The sequence below is a fragment of the Cricetulus griseus genome (assembly GCF_003668045.3).
Source record: "Cricetulus griseus strain 17A/GY chromosome 1 unlocalized genomic scaffold, alternate assembly CriGri-PICRH-1.0 chr1_1, whole genome shotgun sequence".
Lineage (NCBI taxonomy): Eukaryota > Metazoa > Chordata > Mammalia > Rodentia > Cricetidae > Cricetulus > Cricetulus griseus.
The window spans coordinates 267,999,509-268,020,478 of record NW_023276807.1 but is presented as its reverse complement, the minus strand read 5'-3'; the positions used below and the strand labels follow the sequence as shown (position 1 = coordinate 268,020,478).

The 20,970-nt window shown below is 43.0% G+C and overlaps 1 protein-coding gene across 2 annotated transcripts in view; it reads left to right on the top strand.

Annotated features, from left to right (window-relative positions):
- The window catches only part of Dct (dopachrome tautomerase), a 41,166-nt gene extending 21,144 nt beyond the window's left edge, over positions 1-20,022 (top strand). The window contains exons 7-8 of one of the 2 annotated variants that reach the window (XM_035452104.1): positions 15,034-15,233; positions 19,842-20,022. In XM_035452104.1, coding sequence (XP_035307995.1) covers positions 15,034-15,233; positions 19,842-20,022 — 381 coding nt within the window. Of the gene's footprint in view, positions 1-15,033; positions 15,236-19,841 lie in introns of both variants that reach the window. The other variant, XM_027393948.2, reaches the window with a different exon arrangement.
- The last annotated feature ends 948 nt before the right edge of the window (positions 20,023-20,970 follow it).

The following is a 20,970-nucleotide window of genomic DNA, read 5'->3' as shown; positions in this document are numbered from 1 at the left end:
GGTCCAATGCTGTTTCCCCAGCTTTATGACAAGGGGTCCCCATGCTCTCACTAGGTCAGGTCAACTGTTTCTGTGGGTTTCTCCAGTTCCATCTTGGCTCCTTTGATCATCCTCCTCCATCTCTACAATTGGATTCCAGGAGTACCGCTCAGTGTTTAGCTGTGGGTACCTGTTTCTGCTTCGATCAGCTACTGGATGAAGGCTCTAGGAATAGCAACCAAGGTAGTCATCAATCTCATTATAGGGGAAGGACATCAAAGGCAGCCTTTCCACCACTGCTTAGGTTCTTAGTTGGTTAAAAAAAAAAAAAAGGTTTTCTTAAAGTGTGCTGCTTCTACTATAAATTTGAACACAGGATCCCAAGTTGTAAGGAAAATGTTACAACTTCTTTTGTCAATATTTCAATTATTTTCAGTAGAACCATGTGGTTCTCTAATGGATTGAGGATGAAGTCACAGACCTTCCTCTTCTCCTAAAGGAAATAATAGGAAATGCTAGTAAATCAGTTTTCTGTAGAGCTCCTGTCTCTGTGAGGAAGCCCATGAACCTCATTAAAGCCTACAGACACAGCCACATTTCTCTGTAAATGGCCAGATGGCAAAATTCTGGGGTCTCTGTGACTGACAGACTGTTTCAGTTACTCAGTTCCTCAACTTGCTTTTCTCTCCTCTCCACCCCCTCTATTGCTCTGTCTCCATTCCTGCCTCCCTCTCTAGGATTTATTTATTTATTTATTTATTTATTTGTAATTGGTACTGGGAACTGAACCGGGGTTCTAGTGCTTGCTCAGCAATGGCAAAGCTGTGTCATCAGTGCTTTCACCGAAGCATGAAAGCAGCTGCAGGTGATGGGCAGACTGTTGAATATGGTACCCTACTGGGTGAATTACCAACACAGAGTCAGGTAAAGATAGTAGGGTATTTATTCGGGAGATGCCTTACTTACAGAGCAACCTAGCCAGCTGGCATGGAACGGAGTAAGCAGAGCAAGCCAAAGGTGAAAAGCAAGAAGGGGCTCCCATGTGTGTGCCTCTCACTCAGAGCAGGTGTGGTTACAGTGTCCCCTACAATTCCCCTTTTGGGCTAAAGAGTATTAAAACTTAACAGTGAAAAATATCCATAATTTATAGTGGGAAATTACCAATATGGAGTCAGGTAGAAATATAAGGGTATTTAATAGGGAAAAGCCTTACTTACAGAGCAACCTAGCCAGCTGGCATGGTAGAGGTCTGTACCGCAAGTACAAAAGTGAAACCGAAAGAGAAAACGCAGTCACTCTACATCACCCTGACCACGCCCTTGCAAGCCTGGTCAGGCACACCTGTAGCCAGCCGCTAAGTAGGCGTGGCTACAGCTTCCCCTACAATTCCCCTTTTAGTCTAAAAGAGGATTAAAACTTAACAGTGTAAACTATCCAAAATTAACAATCATAAAGATGAAATATAAGAAGATACAACAATCTGCTTATGTCACATCCTAACTATCTATTTTAACTAAACCCTAAAGTCATCTGAAAGAGGTGTCCAAGCCTGAACACCTCCTTCCAATCCCAACCATAAACAATAGGAAGCTATCCCTAACTAGGTATATACACTATCCTAAGTGACAACAATGGGGAAAGGGGGCATAGCATCCTCCAAGTTACTTCCTGCTGAAATGGGACAATGATAGTCATGTGGGGTCCTGTAGGAAGAAAATGTTAGTATAGTGAAAGTCTTGAATGGATTGTATCCAGTCCATGTTAGATGGGATTCACTTGATTGAAGATCTCGCTTGAAATCCTCAACTTGATTGAAGTCAGTACCGGAACCTCTGGCCGGAGTGTCCATTGAAATGGAGCAAGTTGGATCCAGTGCAGCTGAGGAGGTGTGGCCCATTTTCTTTCCAGGGTGTCCAGGGATTGCTGTCAGGCACGTCTTCATTGGCTGTGTGGGACTCAAACATAAACAGTTAGCAGAGAAATGTTTGCTTGTGTATGTACACATGCTGGGGAATGCAACCATGAGAACATAACAATTATGAGAGGGTGTACACCTTGAGAGAAAGATCCAAGAAAATGCAAAGACAGTCCCCAAATTCTTCTTTTATTCTGTATTACATCAATTGGCTTCTTGATACAACACAGAAACACTAAAGTTTAGTTAAATAACGTGCTTGGATTTTAGAGGAGGAAAGCCAAATCCACCTCTAAATCCAGCATTGGTTTAATTGAATAGGGACTAGGAAATGAAGAGAAATAGAGTTCTCTGAGAGACAGCTGTAAAGTTTACCGTATGGCATGTTCCTTTTGTTTGATGGTTATAGCTACCTTTTCTTCTTAAGCATCTACCCATGCAGTGTCCTTTGCCTTCTGGAGAGGAGTTTTCCTGTGAAGATAAAAGCAAAACACTTCCCTTTCCTTTGGGAAGTTTCTATTTAGTTTATGAGATATAGATATACCTTAGTAGAATACCTGTCATTTGTCATCGTCGAGAGGTTTTTCCTTTTCCACTCAAATCTTGATCAACTTTGATGGTATCCAAAGTTTTTCTTCTCCTGTAGAAACCAATGCAAAACCCCTACCCCAACGTAACACATGTCCTGGTTTCCATACAGAGGTTAGTACATCTTTGAAGTATACCGGCAGATTCAGTTCAGCAGTTTTCTCCGTAGTCCAGTGTCTTTCTGTAGCTGTTTGTCCTTTCTCATTGGCATTAAGAAAGTTTAGTGTTAATAAAGCATTATGCAACCTATGTTTGAGGGGTTTAGTCTTCCAAGCTTGTTTGTTAAGCATCTCCTTAAGTGTTCTATTAGGTCTCTCAACCACTGCTTGTCCTGTAGGATTGTGTGGTATACCGGTAACATGCTTTATGTTATAATATTTAAAAAATTGTTACAATTTTGTGGAGACATATGCTGGAGCATTGCCAGTTTTTATTTGTGCAGGTATACCCATAACTGCCATCACCTCTAGCAGGTGTGTAATAACAGAATCAGCTTTTTCAGAGTTAAGAGCAGTAGCCCATTGGAACCCTGAGAATGTGTCTATAGTATGATGCACATATTTCAAATTTCCAAACTCTGCAAAGTGAAAGACATCCATCTGCCAAACCTCATTTCTCCGAATGCCCTTAGGATTACAACCTGCTGGCAATGGAGTTTGATTATAAAAGGAACAAGTAGGACAGTTTTTCACTATCTCCTTGACTTGTTGCCAAGTGATGGAGAAGTCCTTCTTCAAACCTTTGCTATTTACATGATGTTTCTTATGAAATTCTGAGGCTTCTAGCACAGTTACAATTAATAAATGATCAATCTCATCATTGCCTTGTGCTAGTGGGCCTGGCAGACCCGTATGGGATCTGATATGTGTAATATATATGGGATTACTTCTGTTTCTGATAATTTCCTGTAATTGTAAAAACAGAGAAGTTAATTCTGTATTATCAGGAACAAATTCTGCAGTCTCAATGTGTAACACGACTCTCTCTGCATATTGGGAATCAGTAACTATATTAAGAGGTTCTGTAAAATCCATAAGTACCATGAGAATTGCATATAATTCTGCCTTCTGTACAGATGTGTATGGACTTTGAACTACTATACTTACTTCACCTGCTTTATAACCTGCCTTACCTGATTTGTTGGCATCAGTGTAGAAGGTAAGAACTCCAGAAATGGGAGTTTGTCTTACAATACATGGAAGAATCCAGACTGTCTTTTTTATAAATTTAATTCTGTCAGTTTTGGGGTAATTGTTGCTAATTGTTCCCAAAAAGTCAGTAAGAGCTATTTGCCAATATTCATTATCCCCTACAATAATTAATAATCATAAGGGTGAAATACAAGAAGATAAATAATTTGCTATGTTACATCCTAACTATGTCTATTTTAACTAAACCCTAAAGTCATCTGAAAGAGGTGTCCAAGCCTGAAAACTTCCTTCCAATTCCAACCCTAAACTCTAGGAAACTATCTATAACTAGGTATATACATTATCCTTAGTGACAACAATGGGGGGAAGGGGGCGTAGCATCCTCCAAGTTACTTACTCCTGAAATGGGATGGCGATAGCCTCATGGGGTCCTGTAGGAAGAAAATGTTAGTATAGTGAAAGTCTCTAATGGATTGTATCCAGTCCATGCTAGATGGGATTTGCTTGATTGAAGGTCTAGGTTGAAGCCCTCAACTTGATTGAAGTTCTTGTGTTGATTGAAATCAGTACCTGAAGCTCTGGCTGGAGTGTCAGTTGAAACAGAGCAAGTTGGATCTGGAGTAGCCAAGGAGGTGTGGTTCGTTTTCTTTACATCACATCCAGAGATTGATGTCAGGCAGGTCTTCATTGGCTGTGTGGGACTCGAACATAGGTGTTAGAGAAGTGTCTCTGTGCCTAGCTTATGCTACCTCATGTCATGTGTTCCTGAGAACCTATGTTGTCACAAAAGACCACAATCACACTCCAGAATTGAGCAGAAGCTACACGCCTGTAACTCAAAACTCAGGAGGCAGAGGCAGGAGGATCAGGAATTCTAGGCCGTCACTGGCTACACATTGGCTCATTTTAGAGCTAACCTGGCCTACATGAGACCCCATGTTAAAAGGCAAGTAACGGAACAGTCTTCCACTGAATTTATATACCACTTTTAAAGTCTAATTTGATGCTACGTTTCAAGACACAGTTTATGTGGTTTTGGGGGTGGAATCCAGGTTTACATGCAAGCATGGGCCCTCCCAACTGGGCTATGCTCCTAGACCTTGAACCACCTTTTAAGGTCAAGTCCTGATATTCATGGGTTCATTCCTCATCTTGGCTACTGTGAATAGCATGGTGAGAAACGGCTTCCTTTAGATATAAACCCTGTGGTGGAGTTTGGAGTACAGAGAAGGTCTCTTTCTCACGTTCGAGGCCCTTCTTTGCTGTTTTACTAATTTTACACCAAAGTGTGTAAGTGTTCATCATTCTCCAGCCTCACCAGCACTCCTACCCTCATCTTCTTGGTAGAAATACTCTAGCTGTAAAGAGGTGACATCTCTTTGAGGCTTCAGAGTTATCCTTACACAAGGTACATGTGATGAGTTCTGTTCTGTGAGTTGGCTGGGAAGTTCATGAACTGAGTAGGTAGTAACAGTTCATGTGTTTGTTTTCCACCAAATGTTACTATAATTCTCCAAGCCATTCTTGCTACCATCACCTGCCCTCTCTGATCTAGTTTTTGTCATTTGACATAAGGTACAGTCATCTGAGAGGAAGGGATCTCAACTGGAAAAAATGCCTTGATCAGATAGACCCATGGATATTTTCTTTATTGGTGATTGATGTAGGAGGGCTCAGCTCATTATAGCTGGGGCTACCCTCAGGCAGGTAGTCCTAGGGTGTATAGGAAGACAAACTTCAAGAGAAGCAAGCTAGCAAGCAGCACTTCTCCGTGTCTCTGATTTAATTCTTGCCTTGAGTTCTTGACTTCTTTCATAACGTGCCACAACCATAAGGTGAAATAAGCCATTTCCCCCTAAGGTGGTTTGGTCGTAGTCGTGATTGCAGTAATAGAAACCTAACTAGGGTAGTTAGATAGTGTGCATGAGCCGGCGGGTGCATGCATATGTGTGCATATGTAGGCCAGAGAGTAATAGAAACCATCTCAACTACTCTTCACTTATTTTCTAAGACAAGGTCTCACACCAAATCTGGAGCTCATGGATTCAGTTAAACGAGCTGGACAGGGCACCCGGGAATGCTTCTGCTTCCAAATTCCTGATATTGGAATTATAGGTGTGCACTCAACAGCTCCTGGCTTTTTATGTGGGCTCTGAGGATTTGAACTCAGCTACTCATGCTTGCCTGGCAATTCTCTCTCTCTCTCTTTCTCTTTCTCTCTCTCTCTGTCTCTGTCTCTGTCTCTGTCTCTCTGTCTCTCTCTCTCTCTCTCTCTCTCTCTCTCCCTCCCTCTCTCCCTTCCTCCCTCCCTCCCTCCCTCCCTTCCTTCCTTCCTTCCTTCCTTCCTTCCTTCCTTCCTTCCTTCCTTCCTTTCTCTCTTTCTTTCATGCTTCAAGATATATATGGTACTAAATATAATTTATAAATGACATAATATATTTCTACTTAGTTCACTTAATTATAAAGTTGTTACATAGTTTCTTAACTTTTCAATTTCATTTGGTGCTGGGGATTTAAGCCATGGCTTCATGCATGCTAATCAGATGCTTGGCCACTGGACTATATCTCCAACTCTCCCTAAAAACTTGAATCTTAAAATAAATAATGCACATAAGAGGTTCACAATGTAAAAATGTCTAAAACGAATCCTCAGTATCATTGCTGTCTTTCAGCCACTTGTTAACATTTCCCCCAGATGTATTTTATAAACACAATGGAAATATAAAGACCTTTTCCTCTTTTCCCTCTCCCTCCTCTTCTCTTCCCTTTTCATTCCATTCCATGGCAGAACCCACCCTTTCAGAAAGGGTGTTCTCTTTTCTCTTTATTCTCCCTGGTTGGAGATCTGCATCCTAGATTTATCATCAGACTTTAACCAGTCTCCCGGAATGGACACTGCTTTGCTCCACTGTATGTGGCAATGACATAAAGCCTGAGACTGGGTCAGTTAAACAAGGCAGATTTATTTAGCTCATGTTCTAGAGGTCTGAGAATGTGGTGCAGATATCTCCTAGACTTGAGGGTCTCGTGTAGAGTCAACTCCTGGCAAAGACAGTGAGCACAAAAGCGTTCTTCAAGAGAGGAGCCAAGAGCTGAGGAAGCCTCCTTCAACAGCTGCTTACTTGGGCAGCCAGACTCTGGTCCCTCACTGACTACCAGGAGGAGAGTGTCAGCCACTCAGGAGGCATGCCCCTCACAACTTATTCACTTAAAGTTCTCACTACCTCCTTATGCCTTTGTATTGGAAATTCAAAGTCAACATGAATTTTGAAGGGGACAAAGCACATTGAAGTCACAGCAGGTATTTAATAGTTTCTAATCTTTTGCTTTACAAATAATATTAGGATAAATAACATAGAACGGGTACAGTGAACAGACAGGATAGAATCCTTCAGCTGAAGGGTAGGTAAAGCATTTGACATTTGATAAAAATCCCAAGTTGCCCCCTGAAGGCAGGTCTCCCCTAACTCCTATGAGGCTGAGCCACCCTCACCACTGGTCTCTCCGTTTGTCATGTTATTTGTCCCTTTGCTGTCTTTCCTTTTCTTCTTTGCTAATTTGGTAGGTGTAGAAGTTTTAATTTTAATTTCTCCTATAAGTGAAACTCAGCATCTTCTCTATGCATTTAAAAATCTTGTTTACATTTGCTTTTATATGATCTGTATGCCCATTTCATCATGACGTCTGTGTATTTTTAAACCCCAAATATCCCATAGAATCAGAATTAGTGAGAGTGATTTGTTCTCTATGTAACTAACAAATTGCAACATTCTTTGTGTTGATGTTTTTCATGGGAATGCTAACAACATGTTCACACAGTTATACAATTTTCATTTTATTTATTTTTAGTTTATGAAAATCTTGTGTGGTCACTGACACCACATCTAGCCTGCCTCTTATGTGCTCAGTGACTTTTTTTAGGGTAGGTATAGGTTGGTAGAGTTCATAACTACCTGGTTTGGGGTCCTGGGCTCAGCCCTCCAAACCTTTATTTCCCCTTTTATTTTCTGTTAAGAAGCTGTTTCATTATTAAGCATTTGTTTAGTGATGGCTCCCATTCTAGAGGCGTGGATACAAACGTAGTAATTTTAACTTCACAAGGTTCTCTGTGCTAAATCATGCTCCTTGTTTGCAATGTGGAGAACACAGGATTCAGAGAAGCTGCAGAGTGCGACCACCAACTAGAAAGTGCCTGAGCAGAGTTTCCCACCCGCAGATCTCCTCTGGTAGTCTTCCAACAATTTTGCCTTTGTCAGTTGAGACGATTCTTAACTTGATTCCATCACAATTGCCTTCATTATAGCTGAGCTAATTTAGCGTTGTTAGGTCATGCTAAGCAGAGTGAATGCTAATTGGTGAAGGGCATGTTTGAATGATTTTTCATGGCTTTTGAAAAGATGGGGCCATTGGTTTTACTGTATTTTTGTTTCATAAATGTGGTGAAGACTTATTTAATATGCAGCTTTCATGTAACAGACATTCAGTCACTGCTTCTTAAGTAGCATTATGTCTGAGTAAGTTCTAGAAGAGCTGAATTACCAGGGAGGATGGCTGACCAGGACTGGCAAAGGTCTCTATGGGTTCAATCTGGGGGTGTTACTTTAGCAGATGCTGAATGCCTTTCAACACTAGCTTTTTTTTTTTAAATTGTTTTATTTAAAGATACTTTATTTAACTTTAGTGTATATATATTTGTATGAAGGTGTCAGATCCCCTGAACTGGAGCTACAGACAGTTGTGAACTGCCATGTGGGTGCTGGGAATTGAACCTGCATCCTTTGGAAGAGCAGCCAGTGCTCTTAACCGCTGAGCCATCCCTCCAGCCCTCAACACTAGGTTTTATAAGTACAAACACATACTGTTGAGAACTAAGTCAGTACCAAGAACTGAATTAAATGCACTTCCTTATTGATCAGATAAACCATGACTCTAGTGGAAAACCATAATTTATGTGAAAATCTGGGATGGTCTAACATCAACTTCAGTTCCCATCTCCTAGGGAACTGCAACAAAAAAATGATGATTCTGCAACAAAAAATGACCGGGGGGCAGCTCTGGGCAGACTCCATCCTAACACCACCATAGTTCTCTCTCTTCAGCCTTTACTTAGATGCAAGCTGAAATGACCACTGCTTTGAAAGTTGATACATTAACAGCAGAACCCAGTTGCACCTAACCTATGTGTTTGCTCAAAATTTTCAAAAATTATAAGCATTTTCCCCCTCAAGGAATTAACAACTGAATTTCCAGAGTTATAGTGTCCTTTACACAGTGCTATCTTACCTTGTATGCAGATTCTATCATCCATCTAGCTATCATCTAGCTATCATCTATCTATCTATCTATCTATCTATCTATCTATCTATCTATCTATCTATCTATCTATCATCTATCTATCATCCACCTATCTATCATTTGTCTATCTATCATCTATCTATCTATCTATCTATCTATCTATCTATCTATCTATCTATCTATCTATATCTATTATGTCCATTCAATTTAATGATGATTTCTTTCTCTTACTTTTTATGTATACGTGTGAGTACTTGCATGTATGTCTGTGCACTATGTGCATGCTTGTTGTTCTTGGAGGTCAAGAGATGGTGTCAGAGTTCATGCGTCTGGAGTTACAGGCACTCATGGGCTGCTATGTGGATGCTGGGTAGCGAACCAAGGTCTTCTGTAAGAGCTCTTAACCACGGCACCATCTCTCATCACTATTCACATTTAAGCAGGAGAACTTCTTCAAAACGACAAAGTCTCTCTGTCTCTGTCCTCTCTCTCTCTCTGTCTCTCTCTCTCTGTCTCTCTCTCTGTGTCTCTCTGTGTCTCTCTCTGTCTCTCTCTCTCTCTCTCTCTCTGTGTGTGTGTGTGTGTGTGTGTGTGTGTGTATGTGTTCACGAATGTGGAGGCCCACAGGTTGACAGTGGATGTCTTCCTCAGTCACTGTCTGCCTTGGCATTTATTTATCTATTTTGTGTGTCCACAAGCACGCATTCTGTAGTGAATGACAGTCAGATGACAACTTGCGGGAGTCAGATCTCTCCTTCCTGTGTGTGTCACAGGGTTTGAACTCACCGACGGAGCCATCTTGCCTGTTTTTAATGCTCTAGTGTCCTTTTTACTACAGCTGTTCATTAGTCCGTTTAGGATGCTGTAACAAAAATACCAGAGACCAGGCTCAACCAATCAACATGGGTTCTCATAGCTCTGGAAGCTAGGAAGTTCAAGGTCAAAGCATCAGAGTGTGGTGAGGGCCTGCTTCGTGGCTCATAGAAGGCTGCCTGTTGTCATTGTTGTGTCTTCACATGGATGAAAGTGGGAAGTGTTCCCTGGGGGCTCCTTTATGAAGAAACCAATCCTATTCATAAGTCATCCACCCTTATGGCCTGCCATTTTACAAAGACATACAGCTTCCCACCACCACCGCCAGTCACGGATCCAGTCCATGAACTAGGGAGGGGCGCATGCATTCAGTCTGCACAAAGCTGTTTCTAATCCCCACTAGAATGTGTTTCCTGTGGCACAGCTCAGCCACATGGGCACAGCCTTGGTGCTCGATAACCATTTCATGCATATTCTATATTGCTTATTTAGGGAAAACGGCATCCTTATTACATATTGCTTCAAATCCTTGAGAGAACAAGTCAAGAATAAAAAACCACCACGAAATAACAAGTTTGATTAAATATGGGTTTTGTTTTTGAGACACAGTCTTACTATGTCATGTAGTACTGACTGGCCTGGAACTCACCCTGGAGACCAGGCTGGCCCAGAACTCACAGAGATCCACCTGCCTCTGCCTCCCTGGGGCAGGGACTAAAGGCACATGCCACCACACCTCACCTCAATAGGTTTGAAAAGGCAGTGCCCTTAGGAATTCCTTCACTGAGTCGGGTTGGCTCAACTTTTTATTTATTTATGTCTTTCACTTTAAGCATTAATTAGGGCACAGAACCTGCATGCCCTCATGCCCATCAACCCTTGTGGAATGTTTGCCTTGTGACTTTCAACACTCAATCTCAACTCACCTCTGAGTTGAGAGTCCAGACCCTGTAACAGTAATATGTTTCCATCATGAGAGCCTCTCTTACAAAGGATGTCTTCCGGGGAGTCAGCAAAGCTGAAGTGCTGTTGGTCTTTGATAAAGTATGCATCCTTTTGCAGCTGGGCTCAGCTGTTCACAGCTTCTTTTCCCCGGGTGCAGAAAGTCTTCTCATTTCTCTACTACAGCAAGAATCTGAATTTATAGCCATCTGAGCTCAAGCCCTTTGGTAGCCTTATCCTTATATGCATCCTTGTATGGTATTTTCTTGCCAGTGAGGAGAATGTGTGTTGATTGATTGCTTTCTCCTGCAAGGGTTGCATTGACAAGTTTTTCAGCCATGTGCTCACATTTTCTCCAACAGTGCTTCTGAGATGAGACGTAGGCTCCCCGCTTCTTGTACCTATCCTTATTTTGCTTGAACAAAGCAGAATAAAGCTGTGCAAAATTTTGCCACATTATTTCTAAAATGCTAAATTTTTAATACCAAAATACAGTTATGTCCCTAGGTAGTGGATAAAGGTCCATAATAATGTACATTTACTTGACTTTTGCCCCTCACATCTGACCCTGAAATAACATTTGGCTATTTCAGCAATAATACCCAAGTTAATTTTGAACTTGTGTCTAACAAAGATACAATTAATGTTTCGAGAACAGCACAAGGTTTCCTGCTGAGGAACTAATGCCCACAGCTTCAGCAAAAACCCTGGTTGTATGAGCTGCACTGCGTCTCGTGGCAGCCTTGGATAAGTTATTACTCGCAGTGTATTTATGACATCCGTTGCATCTTTTCAGAGCACACCCTTCCCTCTCTTTTATTGCACTCTGTAAATTGGGCAGTCTGTATGTAGTTTGCACTAGAGCATTTATTGTGTGTTTTATGGCCCTTATGAGACCTATTGTCTTTCATTATTTTCCTCCTTTCTTTTATCTCTGCCGATTATAAATTGCTTTGGAGTTTTGTCTGCTTTTTTAATTATATGCTTTGCATTGGGAGGATTCTGCCATATTTCTACAAGTTCCTAGCCTCTTGCAGCCTAGAAACTGCATCTTCCTTGTGTCTCCAGAGTCTCTTGTTTTTTTCCTAATCACAGTGTTTTCTCTGAGTTGGACTCAGAGGTCATCAAAGTTCATAATTGGCTTAGGAACTCCTAAGTCAAATTCTATACTTCCTCCTCCTTGTCAAACTGGAGAATGTACCTTAAAACTAATTTCTTACTGTGGTAGGTCCTGAGAGTTAGATTAGTGGTTGAAACAGTGTAGTTTATTGTATGTAAAAACAAACATGTGGCTTAAGAACTCTGGCTTTATCTTTAAAGGTATGAGGATGGGATGTAGAGATGTACTCTCTCTTGGAAGACCTAACTTAACACCCATGTCAGTGGTCCACGGTTGCCTTGTAGCTTCCGCTCCTGTGGATCTCGTGTCTCTGCAGGCTCCCTAGCACACATGCTCATACCTCTGGCCCTCAGGTACAGATGCATACATTGAATGTGAAATAAAAGAAATGTTTTATTATAAAACGAACTCTGGCTTTAGAGTTGGGCTTCCTGGGTCCAAACTCTTACCCCCTCATATTCTATCTGTGTGCTTTTGGACCAGCCCTTATATTCTGGTTAGATTGTGCCCCCTCCTCACTGAAATCCTGAAATCCTGATCCCTAGCCACTCAGTAAATGACTTTGTTTAGATGTAATTAGCTCAGATAAGGTCATATTAGAGGACTGCAGGTCCCGAATCCAAACATGCCAGGTGCCTTAGTCTACTTCCCGCTGATGGAGCAGAATTCCACAGTCTGCATGGCTTGTAAACAATAATTTTTTATGGTTCTGAAGGCTAGAAAGTCCAAGAGCATGGACAGGCACCTGGCATGGGCCTCTGTGCTGTATTGCAGCATGGTATCTGTGGCTGAAAGGGAGTACGTGAGTATGCTTCAGAGAACAGATGGACAATAGGCAGAAATCCTTCTCTTTATGAGGAAATGGCTCCCATGGTAACCACCCCACAATCACAGTGTTAACCCATCTATGTGAAATGCTTCCCATGGTGACCACCCCCACAATCACAGTGTTAACCCATCTATGTGAAGTGGTTCCCATGGTGACCACCCCCACAATCACAGTGTTAACCCATCTATGTGAAGTGGTTCCCATGGTAACCACCCCCACAATCACAGTGTTAACCCATCTATGTGAAGTGGTTCCCATGGTAACCACCCCCACAATCACAGTGTTAACCCATCTATGTGAAGTGGTTCCCATGGTAACCACCCCCACAATCACAGTGTTAACCCATCTATGTGAAGTGGTTCCCATGGTAACCACCTCACAATCACAGTGTTAACCCATCTATGTGGTCAGAGTCCTCATGACTATTTCCCTTCAGTGGCAACAGAATTTCAGAGGGACATTCAAACAGTGGTAACTGATGTCTATACAAACAGAAGGAGCCTGGATATAACCAGTACACATTATGTGGAGATGAAGGCAGAGACTCACAACCAAGTAGTGACACAGATCACTGGAGGAAACCAATTCTACTAATGTCTTATTTTGGAGCTCTGTCTTCTAGAACTGGGAGTTTGTAGTGTTTGAGGCACCCAGGCTGTGATCCTTCCTTACAGTAGCCTGAGCATCTAATGAAAATAACATCCATTAAATCAGGCTGTTTTGAGGGTTCAATATGTTATTATATGTAAAGTTCTTAGGGCAGTGTTTGGCATAGAACAAGCACTAACAATGTTAATTAGTATATTTGTTAAGTGCTAATTATGCACCATAGGACTTCTCAAATGCTTCTTTTTATTAACTAGATATACAAAGTTATGATGCCAGAAGAATAGTAGCCTGCATATACTCATAAGATATGAATTCCTTCATTCTTCTTCCGTAAGTCATTGTTTCAAGAAACTAGCAGCAATACTGACACTACAGCTGATGTGACAGTCACCATTTATTAGCATTTCCCACACAACAGGAGCTATTAGAGTTTCTGTGTGGTTACCTCCATCTCCCCACTGGCATGTGTGGTGGTGGTGGGGGGTGTCCCACTGGTGTCCACTGTGATATTTTCAGTGCTTTCTTTCCATGGTCACCATTTATGAGCCATGTCCTCCTCGTCTTAAACCTTTTTGACCCCTCCCCATCAGCACCAACATTACAGTTCAGAAAACAGCTTTCTCTCTGCATGTTGGAGTGAGTGTAAGTCTGTCCCAGGCTGTGTAGACCTTTCCCCTTCATCTGGCTATCTCCTGTGGAGTTAGAGGTGACCCAGCACTTAGGCTCGAAGCTTCCATGATTGTTTAATTTCTCATGGTTTCTTATGAGTTTTGATAGACTCTGGAATGGCTTTACTAAGCCAGTGTGTGTCAGGATCTCAATGTATTGGGGCGGCAGATACTGGAGCAGCTATAGTCTGGCTAGCCTTTGTTCCCTTTGGCTTCTCTGTGTGGTGTCTCTGTGTGACAGAGTTGGGCTTCTTCCCAACTTCCTCTCCTCTTCACAGAGGTGGAGCTTGTGTATGGTGGCCCTGAGTTGACCATCTGTAGGACATAGGGGCAAGAGCAGGCGCTATCCTTGATCTTACTCTGAACTTGCAGCCCAGGAACCGAAGAGGAAGTCTCGCTGCCAGATGTGAAGTCTCAGCTGAACTCTTGCTTTTACACCCTGTTAAAAAATCAACTGAACTCTTGGTTTTACACCCTGTTAAAAAATCAGGGCTGTGCATATGGGGATTGCACTGGTGATGTTTTGAGATATATAACGATTGCAGTGTTTGAAAAGGATTTTACAGCTTCTTTGAGAAAATAAAAAGAGCATTCTGTGTATTCAGGCATTTTTAGACTTTTTATTGCTATGCAATGCTAAGAATTCAAGGGAAAGGTTTGTAAAACGAGTAGGTGAAGGTTGAGCAATATCTGAAAATCCACTTGCAAAGTTTTTATTTCCTTTTTTATTGCTCATTTATTTTACAATAATGGTAAGTGCTACCTCTTCTCTTCTGCTGAACTAAAACATCTGAAGACTGAGTAAAGTCGGTATTTATCATATCTGCCTTTCTCCTGAAAGCAATAGTTAGCGCAACATGCTGAAGAGCTCAGATGTTTCCAAACCAGTGTGAAATGGGCAAGGTGAGCTTTCAAGTGTTCTCCTGGTCAAAGGGTTTACAACCTCCTTTGAGGAGATGTGTCCACATGCCGTTGCAAGGCTCATCTGAAAACTGAGTGCGTTTCCAGTGCATGTCATCAGGGCTAGGTTGGGCACAGACAATCCTGTGTGAAGAACTACACTCCATTGTCAGGAAGGCTTGGGTTGGGTGAGCTGATCAACGCCGTGTTCCACTGTCTTGCAGGTCCTCCACTCCTTCACAGATGCCATCTTTGACGAGTGGCTGAAAAGAAACAACCCTCCCACAGATGCCTGGCCTCAGGAGCTGGCACCCATTGGTCACAATCGGATGTATAACATGGTTCCCTTCTTCCCACCAGTGACTAATGAGGAACTTTTCTTAACCGCAGACCAACTTGGCTACGATTATGCCATTGATCTGCCAGGTAAGGAATACAGCTTCTAACTGGGTGACTCACTCAACTTCTAAGGGAGCTTTTTTTCTCTCTCTTTCTTTTTAATGTCAAACGAGACTGTTAATTGAAGCATTCAGGCTGAGTTAAGTTTATTGGCTATTTTCGAGAATATCTTGGATTTAACAAGGTAAGTCATCAAGCTACCAATTAAACATCAGAAAGGGACTAGCTGCAGATCATTTGGGAAAACTGTAATAGTTAAGAGACTTTATTCTACAGAGACACTGTCTTATCGTTCTGCCTGATTTGACAGTTTTATCTGAACTAACCAGATCCATAAAACTGCCCCATGGCCAATGAAATGTGTAACTGATGAAGTCAGTGACTTTCACTCACCTGTGAGCAGGGAGGGACTGGCGAGCTCATCTGCAGGCAGAGTGGCGATTATTGAGACAAGCTTGAGCTTGCTGCAAGAGTCAAAGACAAGAAATTAGCAAAAACTCAGCCATTGTGCAAAGTAATAGAACGCAGCATTTTAAAAGATTGTTGTTATTAGTGCAAAGCCTCCATGAAGACTCACTACCGTGGCTTTGCAGGCCAACTGTTGTTTATTTGATTGAAATTACTTCACAGCTTCACCAGGCATTTTCTTTCTCTCCCCCCATTTTTAAAATTTAGAAACAATCTTATTTTACGTATCAACCCCCTGTTCCCTCTCTCTCCTATCTTCCCGTGCCCCCCACGGACCTCCCCCAACCTACCACCCACTCACTCCCAAGGATAGCGAGGCCTTCCACGGGGGATCATCAAAGTCTGTGACATCATTTGGAGGAGGGCCTAGGCCTTCCTCCATGTATCTTGGCTGAAATAGTAACCCTCTGTATGCACCAGACATTTTCAATCAGCCTTGACTTCTCCAATGCAGTAGGGACAGGTCTACCCAGGATGGCACTGGGCTAAGTGGAGGTAAGGCTTGTTTTCAGTCACACTTTTTTAGTCTTGCTTTGAAATTGTGGCCATTTGGAAAACTAATTTCAATGGATTGAAAATCCATTGGGAGGATATCTTTCTAGAACAGAAGGGAGGACTCAAAGAAGCCAATGGCCTGGGAGCTTAGGTGCCACTTTAAGCCCCAGAGTGGGAAATCATGGAGGCATGACAGGACAAAGAGCACAGAGAAGTGCTTCTTGGTCTCTGACAAGTGGTGAACTATGGGAAGGGAATCTTGGGTGAAGTAATGGGGGCTATGTCTATTTTTGTAAGTTTGTGCAATTTCATAGCTGACAATTTCTCCTGGAGGGCTTTTTGGCAGTTCTTGTTTCTTGTGAGTTTTTCCATTAGTAGCTAAGGGAGCTCTAGATCTGCTGAATGTCAAATGCTTCCATCTCCAAATGACCCTGTACCCACAGGCGTGTTGTGGGGAGAGGTGTTCTGATCCCCTTCTAATGAAAGGTAGAGAGCATCGAGGGACTGGGAAAGACTTTGTGGAGAAGGATGTGAACCTGACTTGAGAGGACTGGTAGATGCCAAATAGCTGAGCAGGTGTCTTAGACAGAGGAAGGAAAAGGATGGACAGGGAGGGGCACAGTGGCCTCCTGAAGGCTGGAAGAGGAATCCGTGGTTTCACTCAGATGATCCCAGAGTGTGCGGCGTGTGGGCAGGCTGCGTGCGGCGTGTGGGCAGGCTGTGTGTGGCGTGTGGGCAGGCTGCGTGCTTTCAACCAAAGGAGAACCAAGATGCGTCTGATACCCTCCACAACCTCCCTGCGTCTTCATTGCCCTTTCTTTCCAGGCCGCAGGAAGGGGCTTTCTCTCAAGTCCCCATTTGCCTAAAAGCCTGGTGCTCCAGAGCATCAACAGAACAGAGGAGGTTTGATGGCACACTCAGCAGCCAGAGAGCGTGTCCCCAGAAAACCATTAATTTCCCCTGAAAAACCACTTAGTCTTTCCCTACAACCACTCCTCAGTTCCAACCAAGTGAGTCTTAGAGTTTTACCCTTCGTGGACTCCCACGCACTTATGCGTCCATGAATTTGGGCGCCTTTTCTTCGTCAGTGTGCCTATCGTCCGTCTGCTTCTTTTATGGGTTCAAATAATCTTAGCTTCAGAGAATGGAATGAAAGTCATTTTCCTGCCACACCTTGCCATATGACAAAGGCCTAGGCAGAGTCATTAGGTATTATAGAAGAATGAGAATCATCGTATGTTGATTACAACATCTCAGTTTCATAAAACAAGAAATGTTTTATAGACAATGGTGATGACAGTCATATACAAATGTGAAGGCACTTTAATACCACCAAATTACATTAAAAAACTATGATGATAAAAATCTATATTCTAAGTGTTAGTATTCAGACATCTGCACTGGCCTGTCCTTGGGGATCTGACAGGATCCGCCCTCAGCCGAAGCCACTAAGAACACCACCTGTTTGTAATCACTATGTTCTCTTTTAAAAGGGCCCCGCCCACCTCCCATCTCTCTCTGTCTTTCTCCCCTCTCTCTGTCTGTTTCCTTCTCTCTCTCCCTCTTTCTCCCTCTCCCTATTTCCCCTCTCTCCCCCTCTTTCCTTTCTCCTCTTTCCTGCTGCTCCTGTCTCCAGAGGCTGGTCTCCTCCCTTCCCTTTCCCCTTTTTATGATCCCTTTCACTAATGAGAAACCCCTCTGCTTGAACCCTGTCACATGGCATCTTTCTCTCTCGTGCTGCTTTTCTTAAATTACAAAAAAATATGTGTGCTACCAAATTTAAAAATAGTTTTTAAAAGGTAAGAAGGGTTTGGACAGTAAGAGGCAGTCAGTCATTTTTGGTGTCTCATTAAATAAATGGCAGAATAAAAATCTGTGATTTGGTGTTTCTTGAGATGGGATCCCCCAATATGGTCCTGGATGGCCTGGAATTTGCTAAGTATTCTGTAGATCAGGGTGCCTTCAAACTCACAGAGATCTGTCTGCCTCTCTCTCCCAAGTGCTGGCATTAAAAGCATGCACCAAACAGGCCAAATTTCCTGCTTTAAGAAGCTATCACCAGCTCTTACACAGTCACCCACACAAGATCAAGGCAGTCTACAGTTTACCACTGAGGCAGGCAGCCTCATGAGCCCCCACCCTCAACTGAGACACTGTTCACAGTTGATGGCTTCTAGGGTGGGGAGTCAGCTTTCTTTAAGAGTGTGATCTTGGTCTCCAGAATGATAACTGGGAAACCAGCATGGGACTGATCCAGACCCCATGAACGTGGGTGTCAGTGAGGAGGCCTCAGCAATCTATGGGGCCTCTGGTAGTGGATCAGTATTTATCCCTACTATAGGAATGGACTTTGGGAGCCCATTCCACATAGAGGGATACTCCCTCATCCTAGACACACGGGGGAGGGCCTAGGCCCTCTCCCAAAGGATATGACAGACTCTGAAGATCCCCCATGGAAGACCTCACCCTCCCTGAGGAACAGAAAGGGGATGGGATAGGTAGGGTGTTAGTTGGGAGTGAGGCAGGGGAGGAGGGGAGGGAGAGGGACCTGGGACTGACATGTAAACCAAACAAGCTTGTTTCTAATTTAAATAAAAAATGGAGAAAAAAAAAGAGTGTGAACACTGATAGGCCCAGCATGCTCCAGTAGATGACTCTGTGCCGGGGAGTATGAGCAGCCGGTATTGAATTCATTGGGTTATCAAATAATAATGATAATTATAAAAGGACAGGAAGGTGGAATTGGGTGAGTAAACAGAGCTGGACCTGGACAGAGTTAGGAGAAACGGTGGAAGGTGAAGACCAAAACACAGAGCATGACGTTCCGGAATAATCCATAAAAACATTACATGGTGAAAGGGAGAAGAAGTCATAACTAGCAATAAGTCCTGCTGGGTCCTACCAGGAGAGGACAATGGCATTCCTTTTGGAGGGATGCAGTCAAGAAGGGCCATGGCCCTTGGTGGGGCTGGAGAAGGAGGAGAAATGTAATCTGTCCTCCCCAGGAGGGTCAGGCGTGGGAAGAGAAGAAGGCCTGGAGGGGATGAGCTTCTACAGCTGCTGATAAGTTGTAAAGAAATGGCACAAAACCGCAAGTGTGTTTCGAAAATGTGTTAATGAAAGTGGAGGAATGCCATGACGGGTGAGGAGATTAGATCTATCCCGGGAGAGGCTTAGATTTTATTCACGACTGTTTAAGTGGATGCAAAGAGTTCTGCCCCTGCTCGTGAGGGTCCCTGTCAGGAGAGCCCATCTGATCCCTTACATGTGTTTGTCATCCATCACAAGGGTAGAGACAATAGGAGAATTTCCTGCTGAGGCTTGTTCATTTAACAGCTCCCCAAAGACCATCTTAGCTCTTATGTCTTCAAATGACTTTCTAACTCACAAAAGCAGTTCTTCATTTCCTTAGAGGTTTTGTTCTGTATCCAAACATTTACTGGAACAGATTTACAAAATATAATAAGCCTTATTTCAATAATGCGATAACATTTCCAGCTTCTTGGAGAAAGTGTTGTGGATATGATAAGCAGCAAGAAAAGAGAAGATAAATTGTAGCAAGGGTAGTTTTGCTTTGCAAACCAATGTTCTTGTGAAAGGCAAACATTCCTTCCTTCATTAGGAGTGTTTGGCTGACGAAGCTGTAATTGAAGAAATCTTCTTGTCTTTTTGTTTCAGTGGAAAAAGCTCCAGTTTGGACCACAACCCTCTCAGTGGTCACGGGAACACTGGGAGCTTTCGTCGGTCTCTTGGGGCTGCTGGCTTTCCTTCAATACAGAAGGCTTCGCAAGGGCTACGCACCCTTAATGGAGACACATCTAAGCAGCAAGAGATACACAGAGGAGGCCTAGGGTGCTCTTGTCACCCTGCCCCAGGGAAGAGGCTGACCAAGCCATAGTGCTGACCTAGGCAGTCACCCGCGCTGATCTTGCTTTAGGTGAATGTCCCCAGCATGCGCTCTTTGGTAGTGAGGATGACCCCGGACAGAGATGCTTACATGTAGTGGCTGCTTTGTTTATTGCACATCGGCAAAGATGCTTGGGCCTGTCACCATCACCAAAGTGTGGTGGGGTGAGTTATTTGTGACCGTGATTAAAAGTGCTTATGTTGATCAAGGCTCTTCCTGTTCTGAAAGCATTGCCGCTCGCTACCACCAACACCACCACCACCATCACCACCACCACCACCACCACCACCACCACCACCAATCACCACCATAATCATCACCACCACCTCCACCTCCACCTCCAACAGCACAAACACTGAGTGGATTCCTTTAAATTTGCAGATAAGTGTATTTTGAAACCAGGAGAAGATCTGTCAAAATATCTTTGCATGTAATAGTGTTTGTGGGGAGCGTGTGTTTGTCAGCATTTCACTATTATATTGAAACACACAAAGCAAGCTAGCCTCATAAAGAAAAGAATGTTTTGTTTTTTTTAAGTCACCGTTTTATAGGTAACAAGGACAAGGTGCTGAATTTGGTGATCTTGTTATTGAAAGAACCCTAAGGTGGGTAGAGCATCACACAGTTCATATGGCAAGAATTAAGAAGTGTGGGTGTCTGTCTGGTCTCTGTCCCTCTTTTTATAAAACCCATCAAAATTCAGTTGGGAGCTTCAGTCTGATGGCCTTATTTAACCCTAATTACTTTCACACCTCTAAAACAAGAGTTGTGCCTTCTTAATCTTCATAATGGGGGTTAGATTTTAATTCCTGAAGCTGGGGTGGGGGCTGTGAGGAGTACACTCAGATCATGTCCAGCCTTTGGGCGAGGGGGGAGAGGGGGGAGCACACTC